The following is a 25,317-nucleotide window of genomic DNA, read 5'->3' on the forward strand; positions in this document are numbered from 1 at the left end:
CTACAAATACAAAATTACAACTTTGTTTCTGTGGCTTAGAGCAACCCCACTACCCAGATTTGAAGATTGATCAGCTGGGAGTGACATTACCACTTTAACCATAATGGAAATATTGTAACTGTTACCTCAGTCAGTTTCTTACTTTTGGAATTGCTTGGTGTATAGCTCAGGTCACTGAGTGTCTGCTTTTTAGAAAAAATGTATTAGGATACGTATACATGAAGCTTCTCCCCACCTCCCTTTCTTATTTTTTTTGCCGTTCTTTTAAAGGCCAGTATAGTCCAGAGTTGGTTGACCTTCACAACCCTGTGAAGAGATGCTGTTTTCTGTTTTCCTGAAACTGACATGTGGGTTTTACAGCGTGGGGGCTGGGGGGCTAGAGGAATCATTAGCAGGTGGTAAAGTCACAGGGATGGGATGCTTGTACATCTGACAATGAAGTTTGGGGGTGTAGGTAACCATGTCACCTTTTCCTTTTCACCATACTGGGACACCTCAGAGGAAAGCCTGATAGTGCCCAGTAGACTGGAGATTTGCTGCCAGATTCTAGATTGCTGTTTGAGAGCCTCAGATCTGGAGAGTTAGAGCTCTATAGGGCTCAAAGTGAGCCTCAAAGGAACATCCTTTTTCCTAGACCTAGGTAGGACTCTTGAACCCCAAATCCTACCAGCAAAAAAGTGAGGATGAATTGGTTTATATATTCTTTTCTTTTCTTTCTTTCTTTTTCTTTTTTTTGTTTATTGTTATTTATTTTGAGAGAGACAGAGAGGGAGGGGCAGAGAGAGAGGGAGAGAGAATCCCAAGCAGGCACTGCTCTGTCAGTGCAGAGGTGGACGCAGGGCTCAATCTCATGAATTGTGAGACCATGACCTGAGCCGAAATCAAGAGTCACATGCTTAACCAACTATGCCACCCAGGCACCCTGAATTCTATATCTTTAAAGTTCTGGAGGTAATAGTCTACAGTTTCATTTAAGGGTTTTATTCTAATATTTGTTAATTTTTCCATATCCTTCACAAGGTGAAATAACCAGATCCAGGGATTGGAAACCCATTTTGTGGTCAGTTTCAATCAACTGACATTAGCAAATCCAGTGTTGCTAATTGAATTTTGTTTTATGTGCTGATCCCCAATACCCTGAAGTCATTTTAGTGCTCTGGGAAGCCATAGTAGTTCCAAATGGTCAACTTCTCTAATATTCAACAGGTAGGCATGATTGTTGGAAGTCCCGGAGCTGTCATATGAACCCTTGATAAAGGAAATTAAGGTAGTCCAGACTCCGTCCTTTGTATGAACTGGCATGCAGTGAGTGGCAGGTATGCTTAGTATCTGAAGCACTTTTGCATTGCATCCCCTCCCCCCCCAAACAAAACAAAACAAAACAGAACAAACTACCCTACACACAAGCCAAAGAGGGGGATTGGATCTTTCTTCTTAATATTTAATTTATTTATTTTATAGCTTTTGTGGTTTTTTTTAAAGTTTATTTTTTATAAAGTTTATTTTTTTGAGAGAAAGAAAATGAGTGAGTGGGGGAGGGGCAGAGAGCGAGGGACAGAGAGAATCCCAAGAAAGCTCTGGGTTGTCAACATGGAGCCCACCTCAGGGCCCAGTCCCACAAACCATGAGATCTTGATCTGAGCCAAAATCAAGAGTCCAATGCTTAACCAACTGAGCCACCCAGGTGCCCCTGGAGCTTGCTTCTTTTTCTTCTTCTTCTTCTTTTTTTTTTTTTTAAATTTTATTATTTTTTTATTTTTTTGACAGATAGAGACAGAGCATGAGCAGGGGAGGGGCAGAGAGAGAGGGAGACACAGAATCAGAAGCAGGCTCCAGGCTCTGAGCTGTCACCACAGAGCCCGACGCGGGGCTCAAACTCACAGACTGCAAGATCATGACCTGAGCCGAAGTCGGACACTCAACCGACTGAGCCACCCAGGCGCCCCGCTTTTTTTTTTTTTTTTTAATTTAATGTTTATTTATTTTTGAGAGAGAGAGCATGAGCAGGGGAGGGGCAGAGAGAGAGAGAGAGAGACAGACAGACAGACAGAAGCCAAAGCAGGCTCCAGGCTCCCAGCCGTCAGCATGGAGCCCAATGCGGGGCTCAAACCCACAAACAGCGAGATCATGACCTGAGCTGAAGTCAGATGCCCAACCAACTGAGCCGCCCAGGCACCCCAAGGAGCTTTCTTCTTTATACTTTCAGGTTTCTTGCTATTATTTCATGATGTCTTCCTTTTTGGCTATACTTTTTGTTAAGTTCTCATCCAATTAAATCAGCTTATAAAATCAGAATGTAAAAATGTTGATGAAAGAGCCCATGCCACCTTGATCGTGGGTTTACCTGTTCTAGGGATACCAGATTGATAAAAGAGAACCGAATCTGATGATATGTGTGAATACTGAGATGTGCAGTACAGTGCCAGATCTGCGGAATCATGACAAGTCCCAGAACTCAGTTGGTCTCCCTGGTGTCTCCAGATGAAGAATGATGTAGGACTCTTTGGCAAAGTAGGATCTGTGGGATCTGGTTAAGTGCTTTAGTTTAGAGGCTTGTCCAGGTTAGCTTTAATTTGAATCTTAATTTCTAACTTTTGTTAACCTTTTTGTGCCTTTATATTCTTGCATGTATAATGGGTATAATAAAAACACCTATCTCACAAGATTGATTAGAGGGCTAAATAAATCTTCTCCAGTCATTTCCTCTCTCCTCTCAGGAGCTCTGTCAGCCCTGGACCATCTTTTGGGAAGGAGTAAATAGATAGAAATTAGTCTTTATCTAATATTCTTGTCGACATTTAGCATTTTCTGTACAAAGCTGATTAAACTCAGAGGGCATGTACTGTATTCTGTTTCACACATTGATTATTACTAATGTGACTTTAGGCAGCTCACTTACCTTTGAGCTTATCTTCCTCATCTTTAAAATGGCGAGTGATGCTTCATCACTCGCCATTTTATACATGTTGTTCTGCCTAGAAGTGTTTTTCTCCTTTCCTCCACCCCATATTTATGTCAGGGAACTTCTGCACATCCTTCAAAACCCTGGTCCATGTGATCTCCTGACCAAAGTCTTGTTTGGGGCACCACCACCCCCATCCCTGGAGAGAAGGTGTTGGGCCCCTGTACTGGTTGGGAATTGTAATTCCTTGTCCATTTTCTTATTCTAGCACGTTTTGTAGAAATTGTTTGTTTCCCCATTAGACTGCGAGCAGACTGTGAGCTCTTCCAGTATAGAATTCATTCTTTATTTTTTTAAACTATCCCACTGTCAGCATAGTAGGCCTTTAGAAAATGCCCTACTTCTCACCACGCTGTCCTGAGGAGGATTTGAGATACTAGATGTGAAACTGTTCTGTAAATTTTACACATAAACTAGGAGATGATAGTATTGTTAAATGAAAACTACATGGGTCTGTGACAGGAAGTTCATCCCTTTCAAAATCACAGTGCCAACTGAGCTTATGTTTGAACTGATGCCAAAGTTGCCTCATTAGGAAAAGGATTAAATTTTTCTAAATGCTCTGAGTGCTGATGATTAGGAGATTTGAATATTGTTACTTAACTGTACTCCATGAATATTGTTACTAATTGGCCCCGAGCCTGGAAAAGAAAAATGTCATAATCATATTTTATATAGTAAATATTTTTATTTGTTGTGGAAGGTTTGAATTTTTTGGTAGTAAGGTATTTTATTGATCATGCAATAGAATTAGGAAGGAGAGATTAAAAAGAGTTTATTCATGCTAAGAATGTATTATTATCAGATATTTCAAATGAGATGTTATTTAGTAAATTAATAGAGGGAAAGATTACTAAAAGATTTGTTCATACTATGCATTCATCATTGTCAAAAATTTGAAATGAGATGATGAGTTATTTAGGATCGAGGAAGAATCCATCTTTCAGATGGATAGAAATGAGAGAAAAGGGTTCTTTGTAAAAGTTCACAGAGCAGTCTGCTAATCATTTGCTGTGAGAAAGACAGGAGGTAAACCTCAATGAGTTCATAGAGTTTTTGTTGTTGTGTTTTTTTTTGTTTGTTTGTTTGTTTTTTTAACTTAGAACTCTTTGAATAGCCTCTAAGAGACTGGAACTAATATAGCTGAAATAAAAGTATCATTTTATCCTTTTATCATAGATACCAATCCTGTTCCCTTTTTAATGTGCTTTATGAAATTATTTGACAATAATATCAAATTACATTTTATGAAGTTCTATATGCTGTTTTGAGAGCTGCTAACAGTTTTGTTGTGTAGTCATCAATTAACGTAAACTAAGACACTTTACATTAAGAATTTTTTATGATATGTCTTTGGTTTTGTATGTTATTTCAGTCATCAAACATCACTAGCTAAAATAATATGCTTTATAACATTATACCAATATACATGCAAACATCAATGAACAGTTATTGACAAATTTGTTATTGTGAGCTTGGCTCTAAGAATATCACTAATGACAGAATGACTTTGGGCAAATTCTTTAACTTTGCCAACTCCTTATTTTTTCACTTGTAAAATGAGAGGTTTGGATGTGATCTTTAAAATCCCTTCTAGGGGCGCCTGGGTGGCGCAGTCGGTTAGGCGTCCGACTTCAGCCAGGTCACGATCTCGCGGTCCGTGAGTTCGAGCCCCGCGTCAGGCTCTGGGCTGATGGCTCAGAGCCTGGAGCCTGTTTCCGATTCTGTGTCTCCCTCTCTCTCTGCCCCTCCCCCGTTCATGCTCTGTCTCTCTCTGTCCCAAAAATAAATAAACGTTGAAAAAAAAAAATAATAAAATAAAATCCCTTCTAGCACTAATCTTTGTTGCTTTTTAAATTGAACCATTTGCTTTAAGACACTACATCAGATACTTTTATTTTAATATTTAAGTGTGTTTCATATACCTATTTTGCATAAGATGCACTGTTTGAGACATTTGTCTAAGATTTAATGGATACGATTATTTGAATCTTTAAAAAAATTTTTTTTAGAGAGATAGAGTGCACAAATCGAGGAGAGAGATTGGCAGAAGGAAGGGAGAGAGAGAAACTTAAGCAGGCTCCATGTTCAGCACAATATTTTTACTAATTGGCCCTGAGCCTGGAAAAGTCTCATAATCATACTTTATACAATAAATTTGTTTATTAGCCATGGAAGGTTTGAAATTTTGGTAGTAAAAATTCAATTTTTGGTGGGTCTCAATCCCATAACCTTGGGATCATGACCTGAGCCGAAATCAAGAGTGGGACACTCAACCGACTGGGGTGCCTGGGTGGCCCAGTCGGTTGAGCGTCAGACTTCGGCTTAGGTCATGATCTCGGTTCGTGAGTTGTTTTTTTTTTTTTTTTTTTTTTTTTTTTTTTGAGAGAGAGACAGAGCGTGAGTAGGCAAGGGACAGAGAGAGTGGGGGACACAGAATCCAAAGCAGGCTCCAGGCTTTGAGCTGTCAGCACTGAGCCCGACGTGGGGCTTGAACTCACAAACCATGAGATCATGACCTGGGCCGAGGTGGGACCCTTAGCCAACTGAGCCATCTAGACTCCCCTTCATGGTTTGTGAGTTCTAGCCCTCTGCAGAGCCTGGTTTGGATCTTCTGTCCCCCTCTCTCTCTGCCCCTCCCCTGCTCACGCTCTCTTTCAAAAATAAATACACGTTTAAAACAATTTAAAAAAAAGGTTCAAACTATCTTGGGGTGCTGTGATCCCAGGGTCATGGGATCCATGCTGAGCACAGAGCCTGCTTAAGATTCTCTCCCTCTCCACCCTCCCCCTACCTCGTGCAAACTTGCTCTCTCTCTCTAAAATAATAATAATAATAATAATAATAATAATACATAAATAAATAAAAAGTTTTTCTGTGACTACTAATTTATTTAGCAGTATGTAATATCTGAATGTCCATTAGGGCATTAGCCCCCTAGTGTGTGGATTGAGCCTAGGCTGTGAATGGGATGAAAAAGCCCTTACTAGTTTATCCTACAGTCTATACTAAACAATGGTTGTTTTTAGATGCCTGTATTCTTAGAGAATTATAGAAGCTTAGAGCTGGAATGTAGGGAACATATTGCGTCCCCTCATTTTACAAACGAAGAACTTGACACTCATATACTCCAGGTGTTAACACAGTTAATGCCTATGCCTTTTCGGCACTAGTCCATTACTATCAAAGTTCTTTCTGAAATGGTAGGTGGAATGAATTCATCATTAGTATGAATGTTGTGAATGTACTCCATTTAATAGATGAGGACTACACTGAGTATCTAGTAATATATCCAGAAGTAGTAATACATTTTCACTGTGGCATCTACACACTCTCATCTGTTGCTTCCTGAGAACTTTGTGAAGTGATTAGGATTAGTGGTGAAACTATGCTTGTGACCTAGATGGAGATTGAGCCTGGATGTTTACCTATTTGTGTCATGTTGTAACTCAACTGGTTTCAGTCCTGACTGCCCATCAGTGTCACCTGTGAACTTAAATTCTGATGCTCAGGCTCTACTCTATACCTACTGAATCAGAATTTCTGGGGTGGTACTGGGACATTTCTGAGTTTGAAATGTTCCCTAGAGAGTGATAATGGATCGCTGGGACGGTGAACCTCTCCTTCTGCCAGTTGAACAGACTAGCCACAAACTACCTGAATGTTAGCAACCTGCTGTGCGTGACTGTTTAAAGGGTACCAATAGAAAGTTTGGTGTGGGGGCGCCTGGGTGGCGCAGTCGGTTAAGCGTCCGACTTCAGCCAGGTCACGATCTCGCGGTCCGTGAGTTCGAGCCCCACGTCAGGCTCTGGGCTGATGGCTCAGAGCCTGGAGCCTGTTTCCGATTCTGTGTCTCCCTCTCTGTCTGCCCCTCCCCCGTTCATGCTCTGTCTCTCTCTGTCCCAAAAAAATAAATAAACGTTAAAAAAAAAAATTAAAAAAAAAAAAAAAAAAAAAAAGTTTGGTGTGATCACGGGGTGGTTTTAATTTGTTTGATTATTTCTTTAAAAAGATGCATTTATTTGCTTGATTAGATAATACACATACCTGGTACAAAACTGAAAAGGTACAAAGGAGTATCCAGTGAAAAGGAAGTTTCCTTACTTCTGTTGCCCCTAGCCATTCCCTCTTCAGAAGCAAGCATTACCAGTTTCTTGTGCAGCTTACAGAGATTAAGTATTTACAAACATAAATATATGAATATTAACCTCACTAACATACAAATTGTAGCAAAATATATACATTGTCTGCATCTTGCTTTTTTATTTCTTACACTTGCCAGTAGTAGCTTGGAGATCTGTCATATCCATAAGAATGGGGAGCTGCCTCTTTTATTTAACAGCTGCATGATATGGCATCATCTGGGTATACCAGTCCCCTATTGATGGACTTGTAGGTTGTTTCCAATCTTTGCTATTACAAAGAGTACTGCAGTAAATCACTTAGTTATGTAATTTTATTTGTGTGTGTGTGTTTTTAATTTGTAATGTTTATTTACTTTACGAGAGAGAGAGAGACAGAGGTGTGAGCGGGGTAGGGGCAGAGAGAGAGGGAGACACAGAATGCAAAGCAGGGGCCAGGCTCCGAGCTTTCAGCACAGAGCCCTCTGCGGGGCTCGAACCCATGGGCTGTGAGATCACCACCTGAGCCGAAGTCACATGCTTAACTAACTGAGCCACCCAGGTGCCCCTGTAGTTATGTCATGTTAATTATGAGTACTTGTGTCTGTGGGATAAATTCCTAGATGTTACATTGATGAACTGGGGGGTGCCTGACTCAGTCGGTTAAACCTCTGGCTTCGGCTCAGGTCATGATGTTATGGGTTATGAGTTCAAGCCCTGCATCAGACTTTCTGCTGTCAGCACAGAGCCTGCTTTAGATCCTTCGTCTCCCTCTCTCTCTCTGCCGCTCCCACTCAAAAATATAAAAAAAAATGAATGAATGAATTGGTATATGCATTTTTATTTGGAAAGACAATGCCATATTGCTTTCCATAGTAACTACAGCAATTTATGCTCCCACTAGCAATGAATGAATGCCTATTTCTTTAGTCACATAGAGTATATTTTAAAACGTCTTGATCTTTACTGGTCTCTTAAGATGGAAAGGAACATCTGATTTGTAGTTTTAATTTGCACTTCTAAATGAGGTTGAGGATCTCTTCATATTTCTAAGAGTCTTAATTTTTTTTTAGAGAAAGAGCAAGCACGCACGAGCAGGGGGAGAGGGGCAGAAGGAGAAAGGGTGAGAGAGAGAATCTTAAGCAGGCTCCATGCCCAGTACAGATGTGGGGCTTGATCCCACAACCCTGGGATCATGACCTGAGTTGAAACCAAGAGATAGACGCTGAACTGACTGAGCCACCCAGGTGCACCCCCTTTTTAAGAGAGAGTGTGCAAACAGGAGAGAGAGAATTTTTTAAAAATGTTTTTAAATGTTTATTCTTAGAGAGAGAGAGAGAGCATGAGCAGGGGAGGGGCAGAGAGAGGGAGACACAGAATCTGAAGCAGGCTCCAGGCTCTGAGCTGTCAGCACAGAGCCTCACGCAGGGCTTGAACTCAGGAACCACGAGATCGTGACCTGAACTAAGTCCGAAGCTTAACCGACTGAGCCACCCAGGCACCCTGAGAGAGAGAATGTTAAGCAGGCTCCATGCCCAGCGCAGAACCCAGTGATGCAGAGCTCAATCTCACGACGCAGAGATTATGACCTGAGCCGAAATCAGGAGTTGGACACTTAACCAACTGAGCCACCCAGGTGCCCCATTGAGAGCCATTTTTATTTCCCTTTTTTGGTAAACTTGTTTATTTTGCTTGTCCTTTTTTTCTACCGGATTATTAGTCTTCTTTCTGACTTGTGGGAATGCTTTGTGCAGTAAGGGAAAGATGTTTAAAAATTTAGATGTTTTGGCTGATGCCTGCATTTATTCTTGAGAAGTTGATTGTGAGATCCAGTGAGGGCAGTCAGTTGTTGGTTTCATGTACTTATATAATTTCTGATACAAGAAGAGAGATGGAAAAATAATTTTTTGGGAAAAAGTAAGTAAAGATTTATAAACAAGAATTAAGAGACAAAGAATAGATTGGGAGAAAATATTTGCAGGAAATCCTACAGACAAAAAGAAAATACTTACCTAAGACTTACTTTGTGTCAGGTACTATTTTAAAGCCCTTTAAGCATATCAAATAATTAGTGCATATGGTAACTCTGTAACATTCATTATCCACATTTTACAGATGAGAAAACTGAGGCATAGAATAACTAAACTGAGTAACTTAACCCAGATCAGACCAGTGAGTGGTGGAGCTGTCATTCAAACTGGGCAGGCTGGCTCTAGAGTCCATCCTGTTGCTCCTTTCCTGCTCTGCTCTACTGCCTCTCTATTTGTTAGGGTCCAGAATATATAAAAAGTTCATACGGATTTTAAACAGGAAAAGGGCATTAGAAAAATAAAAGATATGAATAGACATTTTATAGAAAGAGATTTAAAAAAAGGCCAGTAAACATAAGAAAATACTGGTAAGATTTAACAATAGTTAATCAGGGGAATGCAAATTTTTAAAAGCTATCAGTTTGTGAAAACAAAAGCTTGTTAATTTCAGTATTTGGTGGGCGTTTAGGGAAATAGATAACTTTTCCTCACTGTTGCTGTGAATTTAAATGGATGAAGTAATGTTGGAGAGCATTTTGGCAATATCTGTTAAAAATCTAAATGTATATTTCCTGTGTATTTCTACTGCATATCTACCCTACAGAAACACTTGGACATTTGCAAAAGAGGCATATACAAAGGTGTTTCATGTTGCCGTGTTGGTAAAACAAAACAACTGGAGACAACTTAAGTGTCCATTGTAGGAAAATGGCTAAATAAAATGTTAATATATATATTCTATAGCAGCTAAAAAGAATGAGGTGTATCTAGAGTATGAAAGGAAAAAACTTCAAGATGTATTGTTGAGTGAAAAAAGCAAGTTGTTAGAGTGATATGTTTTTTTCTAGTGTACCTGGGAAAATGTACAGAAAGAGGTTTGCAAGGATGTACAACATTGGTTGTATCAGTGGTGGCCAAAGGTGATTAGCTTTACTCACAGTGGTTTAATTTTCTACATAAAATTTTATGTATTATGTATTATCTGTGTTATGAAAAATGACTTTGTATAAAAATTTGATACAATATTAGTCCTCAGCTGCTAGAGCCTTTCTTGCTCCACTGTTGAAGACTATCCTATCTACAAAATTAAGGGTAGCCAAATGGTAAGCTTGGTAACATTTTGAGTGCACTTACAAGTAAAGTCTACTTTTCTGTCAAGTTTTTTGGTAACTTTTAATTTTTATATAATTTCAAACAAAAATTTGCAGGAGCAGTATAGTGAATTACCATATACTTTGCTTGTTTTCTCCAACTGTGTTAAAAAAGTTGACTTTTAAAAAAATTCTGTTTTGTTTTAGAGGAGTGAGATAAAAAGAATAATTTTCATCCTTTAAAATATTACAGCATTTGTGTGAGTGGTGCAGAACCTCTTAGTTTTGAATTTGAACAATTTTGTATACAATTTTCTTAGTGGGTAGGGGAAAGTGAACTAATGTTTTTTTATTATATTTACTCTTTTCCAGGTACTGTGTAAGTATACTTGCAAATTATTTCATTTAATCCAAATTCATGAAAAAGATTGCATGCTGACAAAACGGTTATATATGCTTAGAGTTTAAAGAGGCAGAGCCAGGTTTTCAAGTCTGTAAGTTACCAAAGTTGCTGTCCACTTATGTCTACCAATTTGCCTGTCAGATGGTATATTGGAAAGAACTGATGAGGGGCGCCTGGGTGGTGCAGTCGGTTAAGCGTCCGACTTCAGCCAGGTCACGATCTCGCGGTCCCCGAGTTCGAGCTCCGCGTCAGGCTCTGGGCTGATGGCTCAGAGCCTGGAGCCTGTTTCCGATTCTGTGTCTCCCTCTCTCTCTGCCCCTCCCCCGTTCATGCTCTGTCTCTCTCTGTCCCAAAAATAAATAAACGTTGAAAAAAAAAAAAAAAGAAAGAACTGATGAGTATATTTCTGTTGTCAAGAAGTTGATAATTATCCCTAAATTGGTTATGGTCTAATGTGATGGATATTCAATAAAATCAGAATGTTGGAATGCTATAAAAATGTATCTTTAATACTGTTTAGGGGATTTACCAAAAAAAAAAAAAAAATGTTACTCTTCTGTCTGCCTGACAATGCTTATGTTGTGCTTTTGTCTCTGCTTGTAAATGGTTCTCCGAGAACAAACACACACGCGCACACATGCACACGCTTGTACGTATACATTTGTAGGTGCAGCTTATTTATATCTTTTTTTTTTTTTGAAAAGTACTAGATCACAATGAGTCCCATTTTGGTCCCCAGGATGCCGTTACCAGTAATAGCTACCATTAGGAGACTTGCTCAACTTCACGTAGATTGGCCTATCCTAGGAGAGATTCCTACCATACGAGCTTCATGGTTTGGTTTGCTTGAGAAAGGGGCTACAGGGAGCTTAGGGATCAGCACACGTTCAAAAGTGAAACCTGAAGTGGGCAAGACAAACCACAGGAAGATCCTGCCCGCAGCTTGGTGACGTATCTGTAGAACCCGTGGACGCTTCCTGGCAGTACCTTGCGAAACTTGCCTTTTTATGTACAGTAGTTTCCTAACTTCTTGTTCTGGACTAAGCTTCAGTGAGAGGTGATTAATATGATAGTAATATAGATAACTGTATGATAATTATCATGCATATGACTTGTGTAAAACAAGAGGCCCCTAATTATATTCTTTAGACTTTCCCACTGAGGAGTTACATCTTACCTACTAGAACATTTTTGAGGAGCTGCCCTGGAGTTTATGCTTTAACTTTGACTTTACGCCTTCTCAAGATTTTACTTACATATTGTTGGTGTTTTATAGCCACAAAACAGTTCTTTGCTCACAGAGTCTAGGCTAACCCTCTATAAACTATGCTGGATTCCTGGAGTCCTTTGCTCACTCAAGGGCTTGCTCAGAGGCACATTGATGATTACACAGTACCTTATTTTCATAATGGAAAAGGAGTGCAGTGTTAGTGAAACTATTATTCCTGATTTCTTTAACCTTCCAGGTTCCATGTTAATATTATAGTTCCTATTCTTAAAAAATTTTTTTTTTCCAACGTTTTTTATTTATTTTTGGGACAGAGAGAGACAGCATGAACGGGGGAGGGGCAGAGAGAGAGGGAGACACAGAATCGGAAACAGGCTCCAGGCTCCGAGCCATCAGCCCAGAGCCCGACGCGGGGCTCGAACTCACGGACCGCGAGATCGTGACCTGGCTGAAGTCGGATGCTTAACCGACTGCGCCACCCAGGCGCCCCATATAGTTCCTATTCTTAAGCAGAACAGATACCTGTTAGGAATTACGGAGTCTGTTGGTTTTTTAGGATTATCGGTTAAATGAGTTTATAGAATCTAAGGTTCTATATTTAAAAAAATTTTTTTAATGTTTATTCTTGAGAGAGAGACAGAGTGTGAGTGGCGGAGGGTCAGAGAGAGGGGAGACACAGAATCTGAAGCAGGCTCCAGGCTCTGAGCTGTCAGCATAGAGCCTGACGCGGGGCTCAAACTCAGCCAACTGTGGAATCATGACGTGAGCTGAAGTCGGATGCTTAACCCACTGAGCCACCTAGGTGCCCCTAAGGTTCTATATTTTAAAGATAATTTATCATTTACTGGGAGTGAGAAAAACTGCTTGACAATCCAGTTTTTTGATAATGTTAACTTATGCGTTGAAAAACCTGACCCTACTTAGTAGTCCAGCAGTCACCATTGTCTGTTGGTATCATTTCTCAACCTGTGCTTGAATAATATCACAAGTGTATAACTTTCCAGCGGTGCTTTCAAGGTGACAAGTAAGGAGGGAAATTGCAGCTACATAACTTTTCTCGGCAGTTTTTAGGCACCTCCCCCACTTTTTGTTATCATACACCTAGGGCAATCTGACATACTTTGTAGAGGATGAATAAGAGACTCTTTGAAAGGTCATGTGTGATTATGGCAGTTCTTCTCATGTAAGACTTCTTTGTTGTATACGAAGTATTTATTAGATGTGCAGAAACCGGATGAATAATAAATGGTAAAGTAGCATGTTGAAAGCGTTGTTTTCTGCTGCTTTTCTTGTAATCACCTAATCTCTCCTAGCCTCAGTTTCCTCTAATATAAATTGGAAATTATAGTTTTGCCAAGCTTGCAAAGAGGTTGTGAAAAGATTGGATGACTTGGGATGTTGCCTGGCACAATGTGCGGTTAACTGGGCTATAACATAAACAATAGTGGTATTTGGTAAAGTATATTTTCATGGTTTTGTTGATGAACAGTTTATGTGTACCTTTTATTTTATTGCAGAAACTAAAATTGGACCTTATAAGAAAATTTGAAAGACCTTATGATATGTTAACATGTAGGATTATCTTATTGCATATAATTAAATGGCATAACGCATTTTAATTTTACACTAAACTTGTCAACAGTGAGGTTGTGTATTTAAATGTCCATTCTTCACTTCTTTTTTGTTGTGAATGTACATGATAAAGTTTGCATATTTTTTTCTTTTCCCCATCTAAAGTTCTAGTGCTCTGTTCAGCTTGCTCTTCTTATTAGAACATCATATCCTGAGTTACTCAGGCCAAGTTCTGTGAATTATATCTCTGTAGTATTTCTTCCAGTTTTCTTTTCCTCCCATTGCTCTTTCAGTACCTTAGTTTAGGCCCTCTAACTGTCAGAGTAATTTTCCTGAAGCATAAAATCTGACCACACAGAAACCTTTAGTGATCCTTGTTGCCTACTGAAGAAAGTTAAAACTTTTTAGCTTGGCATTTCAGATTCTGTTGATTCGACCTTTTCTTTACAATCTTATCTCTGCTTATTCTACTTTCATCTCCCTTTATGCTTTGGCAAGTTTGTGCTATTCACTGCCTCCTTGAAGGTGCTGCTCCTGTTCCCCCCCTTCAGAACTTGTTTACATTGTGCCTTACTCCTGGAATGTTTTCCCTCCACCCCCAATATCTGTATTTTGAAAAAAAAAAAAAAAAAAATCACTCATAAGAAGTTACTGTGAAGATTGTGAGGTAATTTATATGAAGGCCCTTAAAAAACATCTGCTATGTGTAATGTGTATGTGTAATGTATTAATTTATTCAGTAAATGGTAGTTACTATTATGATTTAGTTTTCCTTCCACCCTAAATAATCTTTATTTTAGGATCATCTGGTTTAGGACCCTGGCCCTTTGTAGTTTGTCTTAGGGATTAATCCCACTGGGATCTGTGTTTGTTCTTTGTAATCCCTTGAACTAGACTTGGATCTGTTGGTACCTGAGGGTAATTTCAGAAAGGAACAGCTTTCTCTATTACTCTCAGCACTGCTGTGTTCAGGAAGATATTAAGAGTGAAAAGGAAAGACTAGGCTTTGGAATTTGATTTGTCAAATCACCTTTCCAGCCATGTAGCTGAATGTTTTTTGTTTTTGTTTTTTAATTTATAAAAGGGAACAGTAATGCTTACCTCTGAAGGTTGTTGTAAACATTAAATGAGATATTTGAGAAAATATTTAGCACTGTCTTGGAGCATCCAATTAGATAAATATTTGGCTTTTTTTCTTACTTATCCCAGTAGTGTCTTCCTCTAGGACACACAAATACATACAGACCTACAGGTATAAATGCATGCACACAGCCCCCTCCAACATACGCATAAGCACATATGTGCAAACTCAGTACGTGTCTAGAAGCATATACAGCAGAATCTCTACCTGCCAGCTTGGTATTTGGAATTCTAGTCCTAAGTAGAATTTGTATGGTAGGATCTGATTACTATCTGGTGACCTTTGTGTAGAACCAATGAATTTGTACACAGAGAGTTGGCCATCTTTTTATTTTTGTTAATCTAAGTTATCAGTTTTGATTCCCAGTGGTATTTATCTTCTTGGTTTAAACTGTTTACTTTTTGCCATTGACTAAAAGCACCGTTCTTTTTTTTTTTTTTCCTACAAAATATTTACTTGTCTCCCGCTTCCTTCAGGTATTTATGCAGAAGTTACCTTCTCAGTGGAACCTTCCACCCTGCTCCCCCCCCCTCACTGCCACCATTTGTGTGGTGCTCATTCCTCCTTGACAGTTATTACATAACACATCCTCTTTACTTACTTATTTATTGTTTGTCCATTTGTGTTAGCTCAATGACAGTTTTATCTATTTTTCTCACTGTTGTATCTCTAGCATCTTAATTACACATACTCAGTAAATATTTGAGTGTGTGAATTTCAGGATTGGTTTGTTTTCAATGTGATATCTCTGTGTTAACACTGTAAAGATTCTTGTATTTAGTGCTTTTGATAACTGTATACAGGAAACTTTTTGTTTTAACTTTTAGAGCAATTGACATAGATCAACTTGTATCAACTGGAAAAAAGATAAATGCAATTTTATAATTTGTGATGTGATAGTAGAACCTCCTTTTTGCCCATGGTAAATTGTAAACACACACATACACACACACACACACACACACACACACACACACACACTCATACTTATTCAGTAGATATTTGATTATCTATTATAAGCTAAGCATGGTACTAAGAATTGGTGCCTTCCCTTAAGTTTGTAGTTTGGTGGAAAGATACATAGTAGTCTCCTTTGCTGGTTCCTTCTCATCTCTACTAAAAATGGTTGAAAGGCTTTAAGGCTCAGTCTTCAAATCTCCTTTCTTTCCTATCCATATTTAATCTCCTTGTGATCTTGTATAGTCTTGTGGTTTTATAATTATTATGTACTTGCTGATAATTCTCAAGTTTTACTCCAGCCAGGACTTTTCTGTCCTCTTGACATTTGCACTTTGATGTGTAATAGGCATCTCAGATTTAATATGCCCAGGAAAAACTCTTGATATCCCTCTTCTAATAAGAGGCTCCTCCTTCTGGAAGTGGCATCTCTGTTCACCCAGCTGTTCAGGCTGAAACTCTAAGAGGTCTTCCTTAACCCCTTTTCCTCTCTTATACCCACATCCAAAATATAAAAAATCCTGTTGGCTAAATATTCAAAATACATGCCCAGTTGACCACTTCTCTGCATGCCAGGTTTGCTCCCCTGGTCTAGATTATCTCTAATCAAGATCACTACAGTAGCCTTCTCTCTACTTTCTTGCTTCCACCCTTTTCCCTCTGCAGTGATTCTTCTAAAACAAAAGTTAAATCATGCCATTCTTCTGCTTAGATCTTTCAGTAGCTTCCCATGTCACTCAGGAAAAACTCCAGACTTTCCATGGCCTACAAGACCCTATTTAATCTGCTTCCTCACCTCTACCTCATCTCTTACCATTTCCTCCCTCTTCCCACTTTGCTTATTGTTTTAGAGCCATACTTGCATCCTTGCTATTTCTTCAATGTGCAAACTGTCCTTTCTAGGGCCTTGGCATATTTTATTCTTTCTGCCTATCCATCTCTTTCCCCAGATATCTATCTGCATGACTCATTCCCTCATTGACGTCATGCAGGTATCTGTTCAGATATCTTAATAGAGGGGCACCTGGGTGGCTCAGTTGGTTTACCGTCCAACTTTGGCTCAGGTCATGATTTCATGGTTGGTGAGTTTGGGCCCTGTATCAGGCTGTGTACTGAGAGTGCAAAGCCTGCTTCAGATCCTGTGTCTCCCTCTCTCTCTGTCCCTCTTTCTTTGCCCCCTCCCACTTGTGCTTGCTGTCTTTCTCAAAAATAAATAAACATTAAAAAAACCCAATGTCCTAATAGAAAGGCCTTCCTTGATCCCTATATAAAGTAACATTGCTCTCTCTCTCTTTATCTTTTGGGCCTGGCATTCCCTAAGTCTCTTACCCTACTTTGTTTTCTTCTATGGCAATAAATATTATATACTTACTTAAGAGTTTATGATGTTTGTCTCCCCTGTTTAGATTGTACAATAGTTCCGTGTGGGCAGAGACCTACTTTTATTCTTTGTTCTATTTCCTGCATTTAAAAAAGTGCCTGGCATGTTGTAGGTAAATTTTATTTGTTGAATGAAGTGCAACAAGTGCAATACAATATGATCATTGTAGTTGAAATGCATATAAGATGCAATAGGAAATAGAGGAAAGAGTGACATGACTAGGTAGGAATTGAGGGAAGAATTTACAAACAGAGGTACCTTTAAGTAGAGCTTTTTGGAGGAAAAAAAAAAAACAGGTATGAGCATTCCATATAATGAAAATAGCATTGCAGGTAAAGTCATGAGAGAACACTGTGTGTTCAAGGAACCGAAAGTAGAGTACTGTTGGAGCATAACAGTAAGTAGATGAGGCCAAACATGTAGTAGATAGTGGTACACCATGAAGGGTCTTTATGCCAAAGGAATTTTAGATTTTTATCCTGCATGAAGGGCAGTGGCAGGTAGTGTGGAATCATTGAAGACTTTTGAGAAAGGGGAATACTTTGTATATTAAAAAGGCAACTGTGTGAAGGATGGAGATCTAAGCTAAACTCAGCATTTTATTTAACATATATATGATGTTGCAAGATATGTGTGATGCAGAGAGACCATGACTATCACATGAATGGGCAACAGGCTATTTCATTTTATGGTTGGACAAAACCACTGATGTGTATTGTGAAGGTTCATTTCTTGGCATACTTGCAGTACATCTGTGAGGGAGAAGAAATGCCCAGTGGAGGATTAGATTATCAGTTATGAATTCAACAAGAAATGATGTTACAGAAGAAAAGATGTTGTGCTTGAAGGCCAGCTTTCTTTCTTAATAGAGGAACAGTTGTTTTGTCAATAATATACTTCTTGGGGTGCCAGGATGGCTGTCAGTTAAGTGTCAGACTCTTGATTTCAGCTTGGGTCATGATCTCACGGTCGTGGGATGGAGCCCTGTGTTGGGCCGTGCGCTGACAGTTCAGAGCCTACTTGAGATTCCCTCTCTCTTTCTCTCTCTGCCCCTTCCCCACTCTTGTGTGCGCGCGCTCTCTCTCTCTCTCTCTCTCAAAATATTAAAAAAAATACACTTCCTGATCTTGATTCATTGTTGAAGGAAATGGTGATCATTGTACATATAACCAGATCTGTACTGTTTGCTGTAGGGCCAATACAGCTATCTTTGTATGACAAATATGTGCCTTTGCATATTGCAGCATCCTGCATCCTGGCATGCATAGCACTTTTAAAATGAGGGATAACCTAAAAACATTTCTTTTTTCATTCAGATGCAAGTAAAACGCATCTCCATTTTTTCAGTTGTCTTGCTCAAGTGTCATATCTTAGCAATATATTGAATGTCTTGAATACTTTAATCTTATTTCTTTAGGGTCAAGATCCGATGTGTAAATTTAAGGATGAGCTGGAGGTACCCAAAATGGTCTACACGGTTTCAGTATTGAGAATTTGGCACTCCCAAATTCATGAACATGGTACTGTATTATTGAGCATATTTAAAAAATGACATCCAAATACTGCAGTAGGAAATGAAGAAGTTTTTGAAAGGCAGTTACAGAAATAAGAGAATTAAGATCCATTTGCCTCCACAATAGCCAAATTTGGAAAGAGCCCAAATGTCCATTGACTGACGTATGGGTAAAGAAGGTGTGTGTGTGTGTGTGTGTGTGTGTGTAATATGCAATGGAATATTACATAGTAATCAGAAAGAATGAAATCTTGCCATTTGCAACAGTGTAGATGGAACTAGAGTATATTATGCTAAGGGAAATGGGTCAGTCAGAGAAAGACAAAAAACATATGATTTCAGTCATATGTGGTATTTAAGAAAGAAAACAGATGAATATAGTGGAACGGAAGGAAAAATAAGATAAAAACAGTGAGGGAGGCAAACCATAAGAGACTCTTAAATACAGAGAACAAACTGAGGGTTGCCGGAGGGGTGTTGGGTGGGGGGATACGCTAAAGGGGTGATGGGCATTAGGGAGGGCACTTGTCATGAGCATTGAGTGTTGTATGTAAGTGATGAATCACTGAATTCTACTCCTGAAGTCATTATTACACTATATGTTAACCAACTTGGATTTAAATTAATACAAAACAAAACAAAATTTAACTTATTAAAAAAAAAAAAGATCCGTTTGTCTACATTTCCCAAGTTGAAGCATTCACTTTTTGAGTGTGCTATGGTAGTCAATTCACTATCTAATGGAACAATGAAAGTAGTTTTTGGTGAGGTATTGCTTTATAATTTTCGAGTCCATGTGTGATCCAGGTAGCCACATGTAGCTGAAAGATTTACCATACTCTGATGACCAGTAATGTGAGATGGGATTTTTTAATTTGTTAGAAATATAGGGCAAGAAAACAAACCAGTCGGGATTAAGTTACAGAATCAACTCTAGCTAGTTTAAGCAGAAAGAGATTTAATGAAGATTATTTATTTATTTATTTATTTATTTATTTATTTATTTATTTATTTAGAGAGTGTGCAAGTCGGGGAGTGGCAGAGAGAGAGGGAAAGAATCCTAAGCAGGCTCCACACTGTTTGTGCAGAGCCCAACGAGGGACTCGAACTCACAAACTGTGAGATATAACCTGGTTTGAAGTTGGGCACTTAACTACCCTTATTTTAAGTGATTTACGGAATTGTTGGAAGTTCTGACTGAAGAAACAGACTCTACGTTGAACTTTCACGAATGAAATTCTAAAGTCACATTGCAGCTAGGCTACCAAGGGAGTTACTACCTCTTGTAGGGTCAGAAAGGTACCTACAGAATTAGGAAGCTGTAACTTTTAGCTGCTTGTCTGAGAACCTTACCACTTCTGCTGTGATTAGGAACCTGCCACTATTAGGAAAGAGCCTTCACCAAGCAGCCATCTTCATTAGTAAGCTGTTGTCACTGCAGCTGGCTCCAGAGCCAAGCCACACCGGCTACAACCTGTATGACGGAATGGATGCCTTGTGCCCTTCTTGATACCTATGAAACCTGTGACTGGATACAAGGACTTCAGGAAACGCTGCTGCACAAAACTTGGACATGTCCGTGACTGTACTTCGTAGTAGCAGCCTAAATATAACCTACCTTCTTTTCTGCTCTCCAGATTTCTAGCGAGTGCAACTGATAGGTGGAATTTAAATCATATCCACAACCCTAACTGTAAGAAAGGTTGGGGAATGTACTTTCTAGCTTTCTAGTATCTGCAGTACAGGAAGTCCTATACCAAAGGATGTTGAAATGGGTGATGACCACTGATCCACCATATCTACCACAGATACAAACCCCGATTCTCCTTAAGGCTAGCCATTATCAAATGGGCTATATAGATAAATTGAGAAAGATTACAAATAATACCATCAAATAATCTTGAGAAACATAAGTATTTGTTTTTCAGTATATTTTTATTATTTTATAATGACATATTAAAAAAATACCTAAAATTTGTGCTCCACCTATGGATTCAGTGGTCTGTGGATGCCAAAAGTTTCTTCATATTGAAAATGTTGATAGTGGATGGAAAGTCTCAAAGAGGGCGTAACAAAACTGTTGGAATGAGTTATCTAAACTGAGGGAAGTTTGGCGTTACCAAATGCTGAAGCATGGTCAAATAAGTTGGAAACTAACAAGCAATCATTTGATTTGGTGGCACTTAGTATATTACTGTCCTTGAGGGTTCTTTTTTTTTAAAAAAAAAATTTTTTTTAATGTTTATTTATTTTTGAGACAGAGAGAGACAGAGCATGGATGGGGGAGGGTCAGAGAGAGAGGGAAACACAGAATTGGAAGCAGGCTCCAGGCTCCGAGCTGTCAGCACAGAGCCCGATGCGGGGCTCGAACTCACGGACCGTGAGATCATGACCTGAGCTGAAGTCGGACGCTTAACCGACTGAACCACCCAGGCACCCCCTAGGGTTCTAATAAAGAAATAGGATCAGAAGGCAATTGCAGGTTCAAGCTGTGAGTCGGACGGAAAGGATTGGAGTAGAGGTTATAGGATAAGTTTTCAAAGAGCAATAGTTGTGTTTCCCTCTTTCTGTCCTTCTGTCCTTCCTCTCTCTTTCTCCCTACCTCTCTTCCTTCTTACTTATATACCATAATTAGAACATAGGGGAGGTCCTATACAAATATCACACACAAGACAAGTACAGTCTTTCAAAGTTCCTCACTTTTGTCTCTATGTAGCTTGATATAAAGTGTGTACCATTAAAATAATTTTTCTGCTTAGAGATATCATGGATAGAATATTTTTATTCTCAAACTGTTAGTTACTTTACTTTTGATTATTTTTTTTATAGAGTAGCAGTTAATTATTTTGATCTGTTTTTTTTTTTTTTTTTTTGAGTGTCAATATAGTTTGGAATTAAAGTCTTGATAGCTGAATCTATCAACATATTTGTATGATTGATTAATGAGCTGGGCATTGATCAGAAGAATTCACCTTCAGTGTAGTTTATTTGGATATAAGTTAGTGACAGATATTCAACAAATACAGATTATGATAATCGCTTTTACAGGAAGCAACGTTGAGTGTGTTTCATATATTGCATAGACCTTAAGCTTTTACTTATTCTTAGTAGATATCTGATACCATTCATTGGATTCTGTACACAAAGTAATTGCTATTATTTCCCCCTTGAAAAGGCAGGTAGTGGAATAGATGTACATTCACAAAATAGTTCTCGAACTGCACTTATGTGAATGAAACGGGAACATATTCAAGAGCAGTGATTCAGTGTTCCAAATTCCCTCATTAGATATAGATCATATTTATTATGATTTAATTCTAAAAGTTGTTTACATTCCAGGCCCTTTGGTGACCTACTTGGATTTGGGGTTTAAAAAGAAAATACCTGGGGCGCCTGGGTGGCGCAGTCGGTTAAGCGTCCGACTTCAGCCAGGTCACGATCTCACGGTCCGTGAGTTCGAGCCCCGCGTCAGGCTCTGGGCTGATGGCTCAGAGCCTAGAGCCTGTTTCCGATTCTGTGTCTCCCTCTCTCTCTGCCCCTCCCCCATTCATGCTCTGTCTCTCTCTGTCCCCAAAAAAAATAAATAAACGTTGAAAAAAAAAAATTAAAAAAAAAAAAAAAAAGAAAATACCTTCTGGATTTATAGAGAGAGGAGACATCAAAGAAGAAAAGAGTTAAAGGAGAAGAGGCGCGCCTGGGTGGCTTGGTTGGTTGAGTGTCTGACTTAGGCTCAGGTCATAATCTAGCTGTTGCCAAGTTTGAGCCCCGTGTCGTCAGCAGAGAACCTGGAGACTGTTTCAGATTCTGTGTCTCCCTCTGTCTCTCTGCCCCTGCCCTGCTTGCGCTCTGTCTCTGTCTCTCTCTCTCAAAAATAAGTAAAAAAATAAAAATAAAAAATAAAAAAAAGGAGAAGAAGGTTGAGAGTAATCAACCTGCTTCAATCAGAATTGATAGGCAGTGTTGTGGAATGAGAGGGAATGGGGTAGAGAGAGCTTGGCAAGATGGATGAGATTGGATAAGAGAAGCGACATCTAGCTTCAGGAAGAGATTGGATGGATACAAATTAAAACATATAATTTTTTCCTGTTAGGAAACCGGTTTATTTGTAAAGGCCAACCCATATTAGGCAATTTTGGAATCATTTAAAAGATTCCTGATTCTGAGTTGAGATGATTATAAGTATATTTACTCTAAGTAGTAACTTAATTTCTTTTAAGCTCTCAATGACAAGCTTTTTTTTTTTTAATACAAAATTTATTGTCAAATTGGTTTCTATACAACACCCTGTGCTCATCCCAACAGGGGCCCTCCTCATTGCCCATCACCCACCTTCCCCTCCCTCCCACCCCCATCAACCCTCAGTTTATTCTCAGTTTTTAAGAGTCTCTTATGATTTGCCTCCTTCCCTCTCTGTAACATTTTTCCCCCTCCCGCTCCCCCATGGTCTTGTGTTAAGTTTGTCAGGATCCATGTAAGAGTGAAAACGCTTCTCTGTATGACTTATTTCACTTGGCATAACATTCTCCAGTTCCATCCACGTTGCTACAAAAGGCCATGTTTCATTCTTTCTCATTGCCAAGTAGTATTCCATTGTGTATATAAACCACAACTTCTTTTTCCATTCATCATTTGATGGACATTTAAGCTCTTTCCATTAATTTGGCAATTGTTGAAAGTGCTGCTCTAAACATTGGGGTACAAGTGCCCCTATGCATCAGCACTCCTGTATCCCTTGGGTAAATTCCTAGCAGTGCTACTGCTGGGTCATAGGGTAGGTCTATTTTTAATTTTTTGAGGAACCTACACACTGTTTTCCAGAGTGGCTGCACCAGTTTGCCTTCCCACCAACAGTGCAAGAGGGTTCCCGTTTCTCCACATCCTTGCCAACATCTGTAGTGTCCTGATTTGTTCATTTTAGCCACTCTGACTGGCATGAGGTGGTATCTGAGTGTGGTTTTGATTTGTATTTCCCTGATGAGAAGCGACGTTGAGCATCTTTTCATGTGCCTCTTGGCCATCTGGATGTCTTCTTTAGAGAAGTGTCTATTCATGTTTTCTGCCCATTTCTTCACTGGATTATTTGTTTTTCAGGTGTGGAGTTTGGTGTGTTCTTTATAGATTTTGGATACTAGCCCTTTGTCCGCTATGTCCTATCTTTTCCCATTCCGTTGGTTGCCTTTTAGTTTTGTTGGCTCAATGACAAGCTTAATGAGTATCTTGCTGGTGCCTTTTCATTGATTTTCTCATTGTAATAAAAAAAATTGTTTATTGAATTTTTCATAGGTGCTTCTTAAGTTTCTGATAGACTATGCTAACATATATTGGTTTAAGTGGCGTTTAGTTTTAAAGTGATAAGCAGAAATAGACTTGAGTTTATCTAGCCCAAATTTCCATCAAGAAGGCTGTGCTTTAGTGATTTGTGTGAAGCCATTTAGATACATAGTAGCAGGGGTAAAACAGGAGCATTGATTTCATAATTCTTAGGGCAGTGCTGTTTCCCTTAAGCCAACTACCTTGCTTTCTGAATTTAGTACACTGGTGTCTGATTTCAGTGCACACTTTTGTGTGTGCTTTTGGACCATGAGTATCTCAAAAGAACTTCAAAATTAGACTTCCTGGCTTCCTTAGTATTCCTTCAACAAGTATTTCTCAAATATCTACTGTATGACAGTCACTATTTTAGATTTTGGGAATCAACAAGTTCTCAGGCCTCAAGAATGAGAGAACCAGAAAATAAACATGTAAAAATTAGCAGTTTCAGATAGTTATAAATGCTTTCAAGAAAACAGAAGTAGGCTATGGTAGCAGGGTTATCTACTGGAGACAGAATAGTTGGGGAAGGTTTCTCTGAGGAGAATTTAAGCTGAAACCTGAAGGAAAAGCAGAGCCAGCCATGGGAAGCTGTAGAGTTAGAGCATTCCAGGCAGAGGCCCTCCACGTGACCAAGTTTGGCATGGTTGGTGAATGAAAAAAGGGTGAACACTGAAGAGAGTGGGAAGAAAAGAGGTCAGAGAGGAGAGAATGGTAGGGCTGTGTGGATCATGAGAATGGGAATTTAGAAGTCAGATTGTATTCTAAGTGAAATGGAATGGTATTGGAGCAGGGGAGTGACCGACCTGAAGAATATGTTCAGATGATCACACTGGTGGAGAGTGGATGGTAGGGTAATACCAGAGAAGGCAAGGAGAAGTGGTTGGATTTGAGATGTGTTTTGGAGGTTTGCTGGATTTACTGGTGGGTTGGATGTGGGGGAGTTTTGGGGAGGATGATGAGAAAAAGAGAGTAAGATGGTGGTAGACTGGGGGAAGAGCATGTTTTAGGGGAGGAAGTCAGATGGTTTGTCGGGGACTTGTTAAATCCGAGATGCCTACTGGATATCCAAGGAGGCAGTTGGATATTCACATCCAGTGTTGAGGAGGAGAGATCAGGCCTAGAAATGCAGACCTAGGAAGCAACTGCATTAACACCATACTTGAAGGGGTTTGCACAGGCAAAGAAGAGAAGGTGGTCCAGATCTGAGTCCTGAAGCATTGCAACATTTAGAGGTGAGGAGGGAAAGAAGTCAACAGAGGGCCAGGGATGTAGGAGGAAAGCCAGAAATAATTGTGTTGGAGAAGCCAAGAAAAGGACATTTTAAGGAGGGATGTTAGTGTTCACTATTATTAAATAGTGCCACCAGATCAGGTATGATGAGGGCAGAGAAATGACCACTGGATTTGGCAACATGGAAAGCATTGATAACCCTAGCTAGAACAGTTGCTGTGTGTCATCATGGAGTTAGAAGCTGGCTGACTGGGGAGAGGGTTGAAGAATGGATGGAAAGTGAGAAATTAGAAACAGTGACAAGAGATGATTGCTTTTGAGAAGATTTGCTATGAAAGAGAGTCTAGAAATGGAATGATACCACAAGAAAGGATG

At 39.3% G+C, this 25,317-nt stretch overlaps 1 protein-coding gene across 3 annotated transcripts in view; it reads left to right on the forward strand.

Moving 5' to 3' along the window:
- The window catches only part of RASA2 (RAS p21 protein activator 2), a 125,626-nt gene that overhangs the window by 2,060 nt on the left and 98,249 nt on the right, over positions 1-25,317 (forward strand). The window contains exon 1 of one of the 3 annotated variants that reach the window (XM_086674424.1): positions 18,299-18,406. The exons of the other annotated variants lie outside the window; for them this stretch is intronic. Within the exon in view, the coding sequence (XP_086530550.1) occupies positions 18,316-18,406 (91 nt within the window). The 5' untranslated portion in view covers positions 18,299-18,315. Of the gene's footprint in view, positions 1-18,298; positions 18,407-25,317 lie in introns of those variants that run through there. 3 annotated transcript variants of the gene reach the window in all.

The sequence above is a fragment of the Puma concolor genome, chromosome C2 (assembly GCF_028749965.1).
Source record: "Puma concolor isolate L17-30 chromosome C2, mPumCon1.1.hap2, whole genome shotgun sequence".
Classification (NCBI taxonomy): domain Eukaryota; kingdom Metazoa; phylum Chordata; class Mammalia; order Carnivora; family Felidae; genus Puma; species Puma concolor.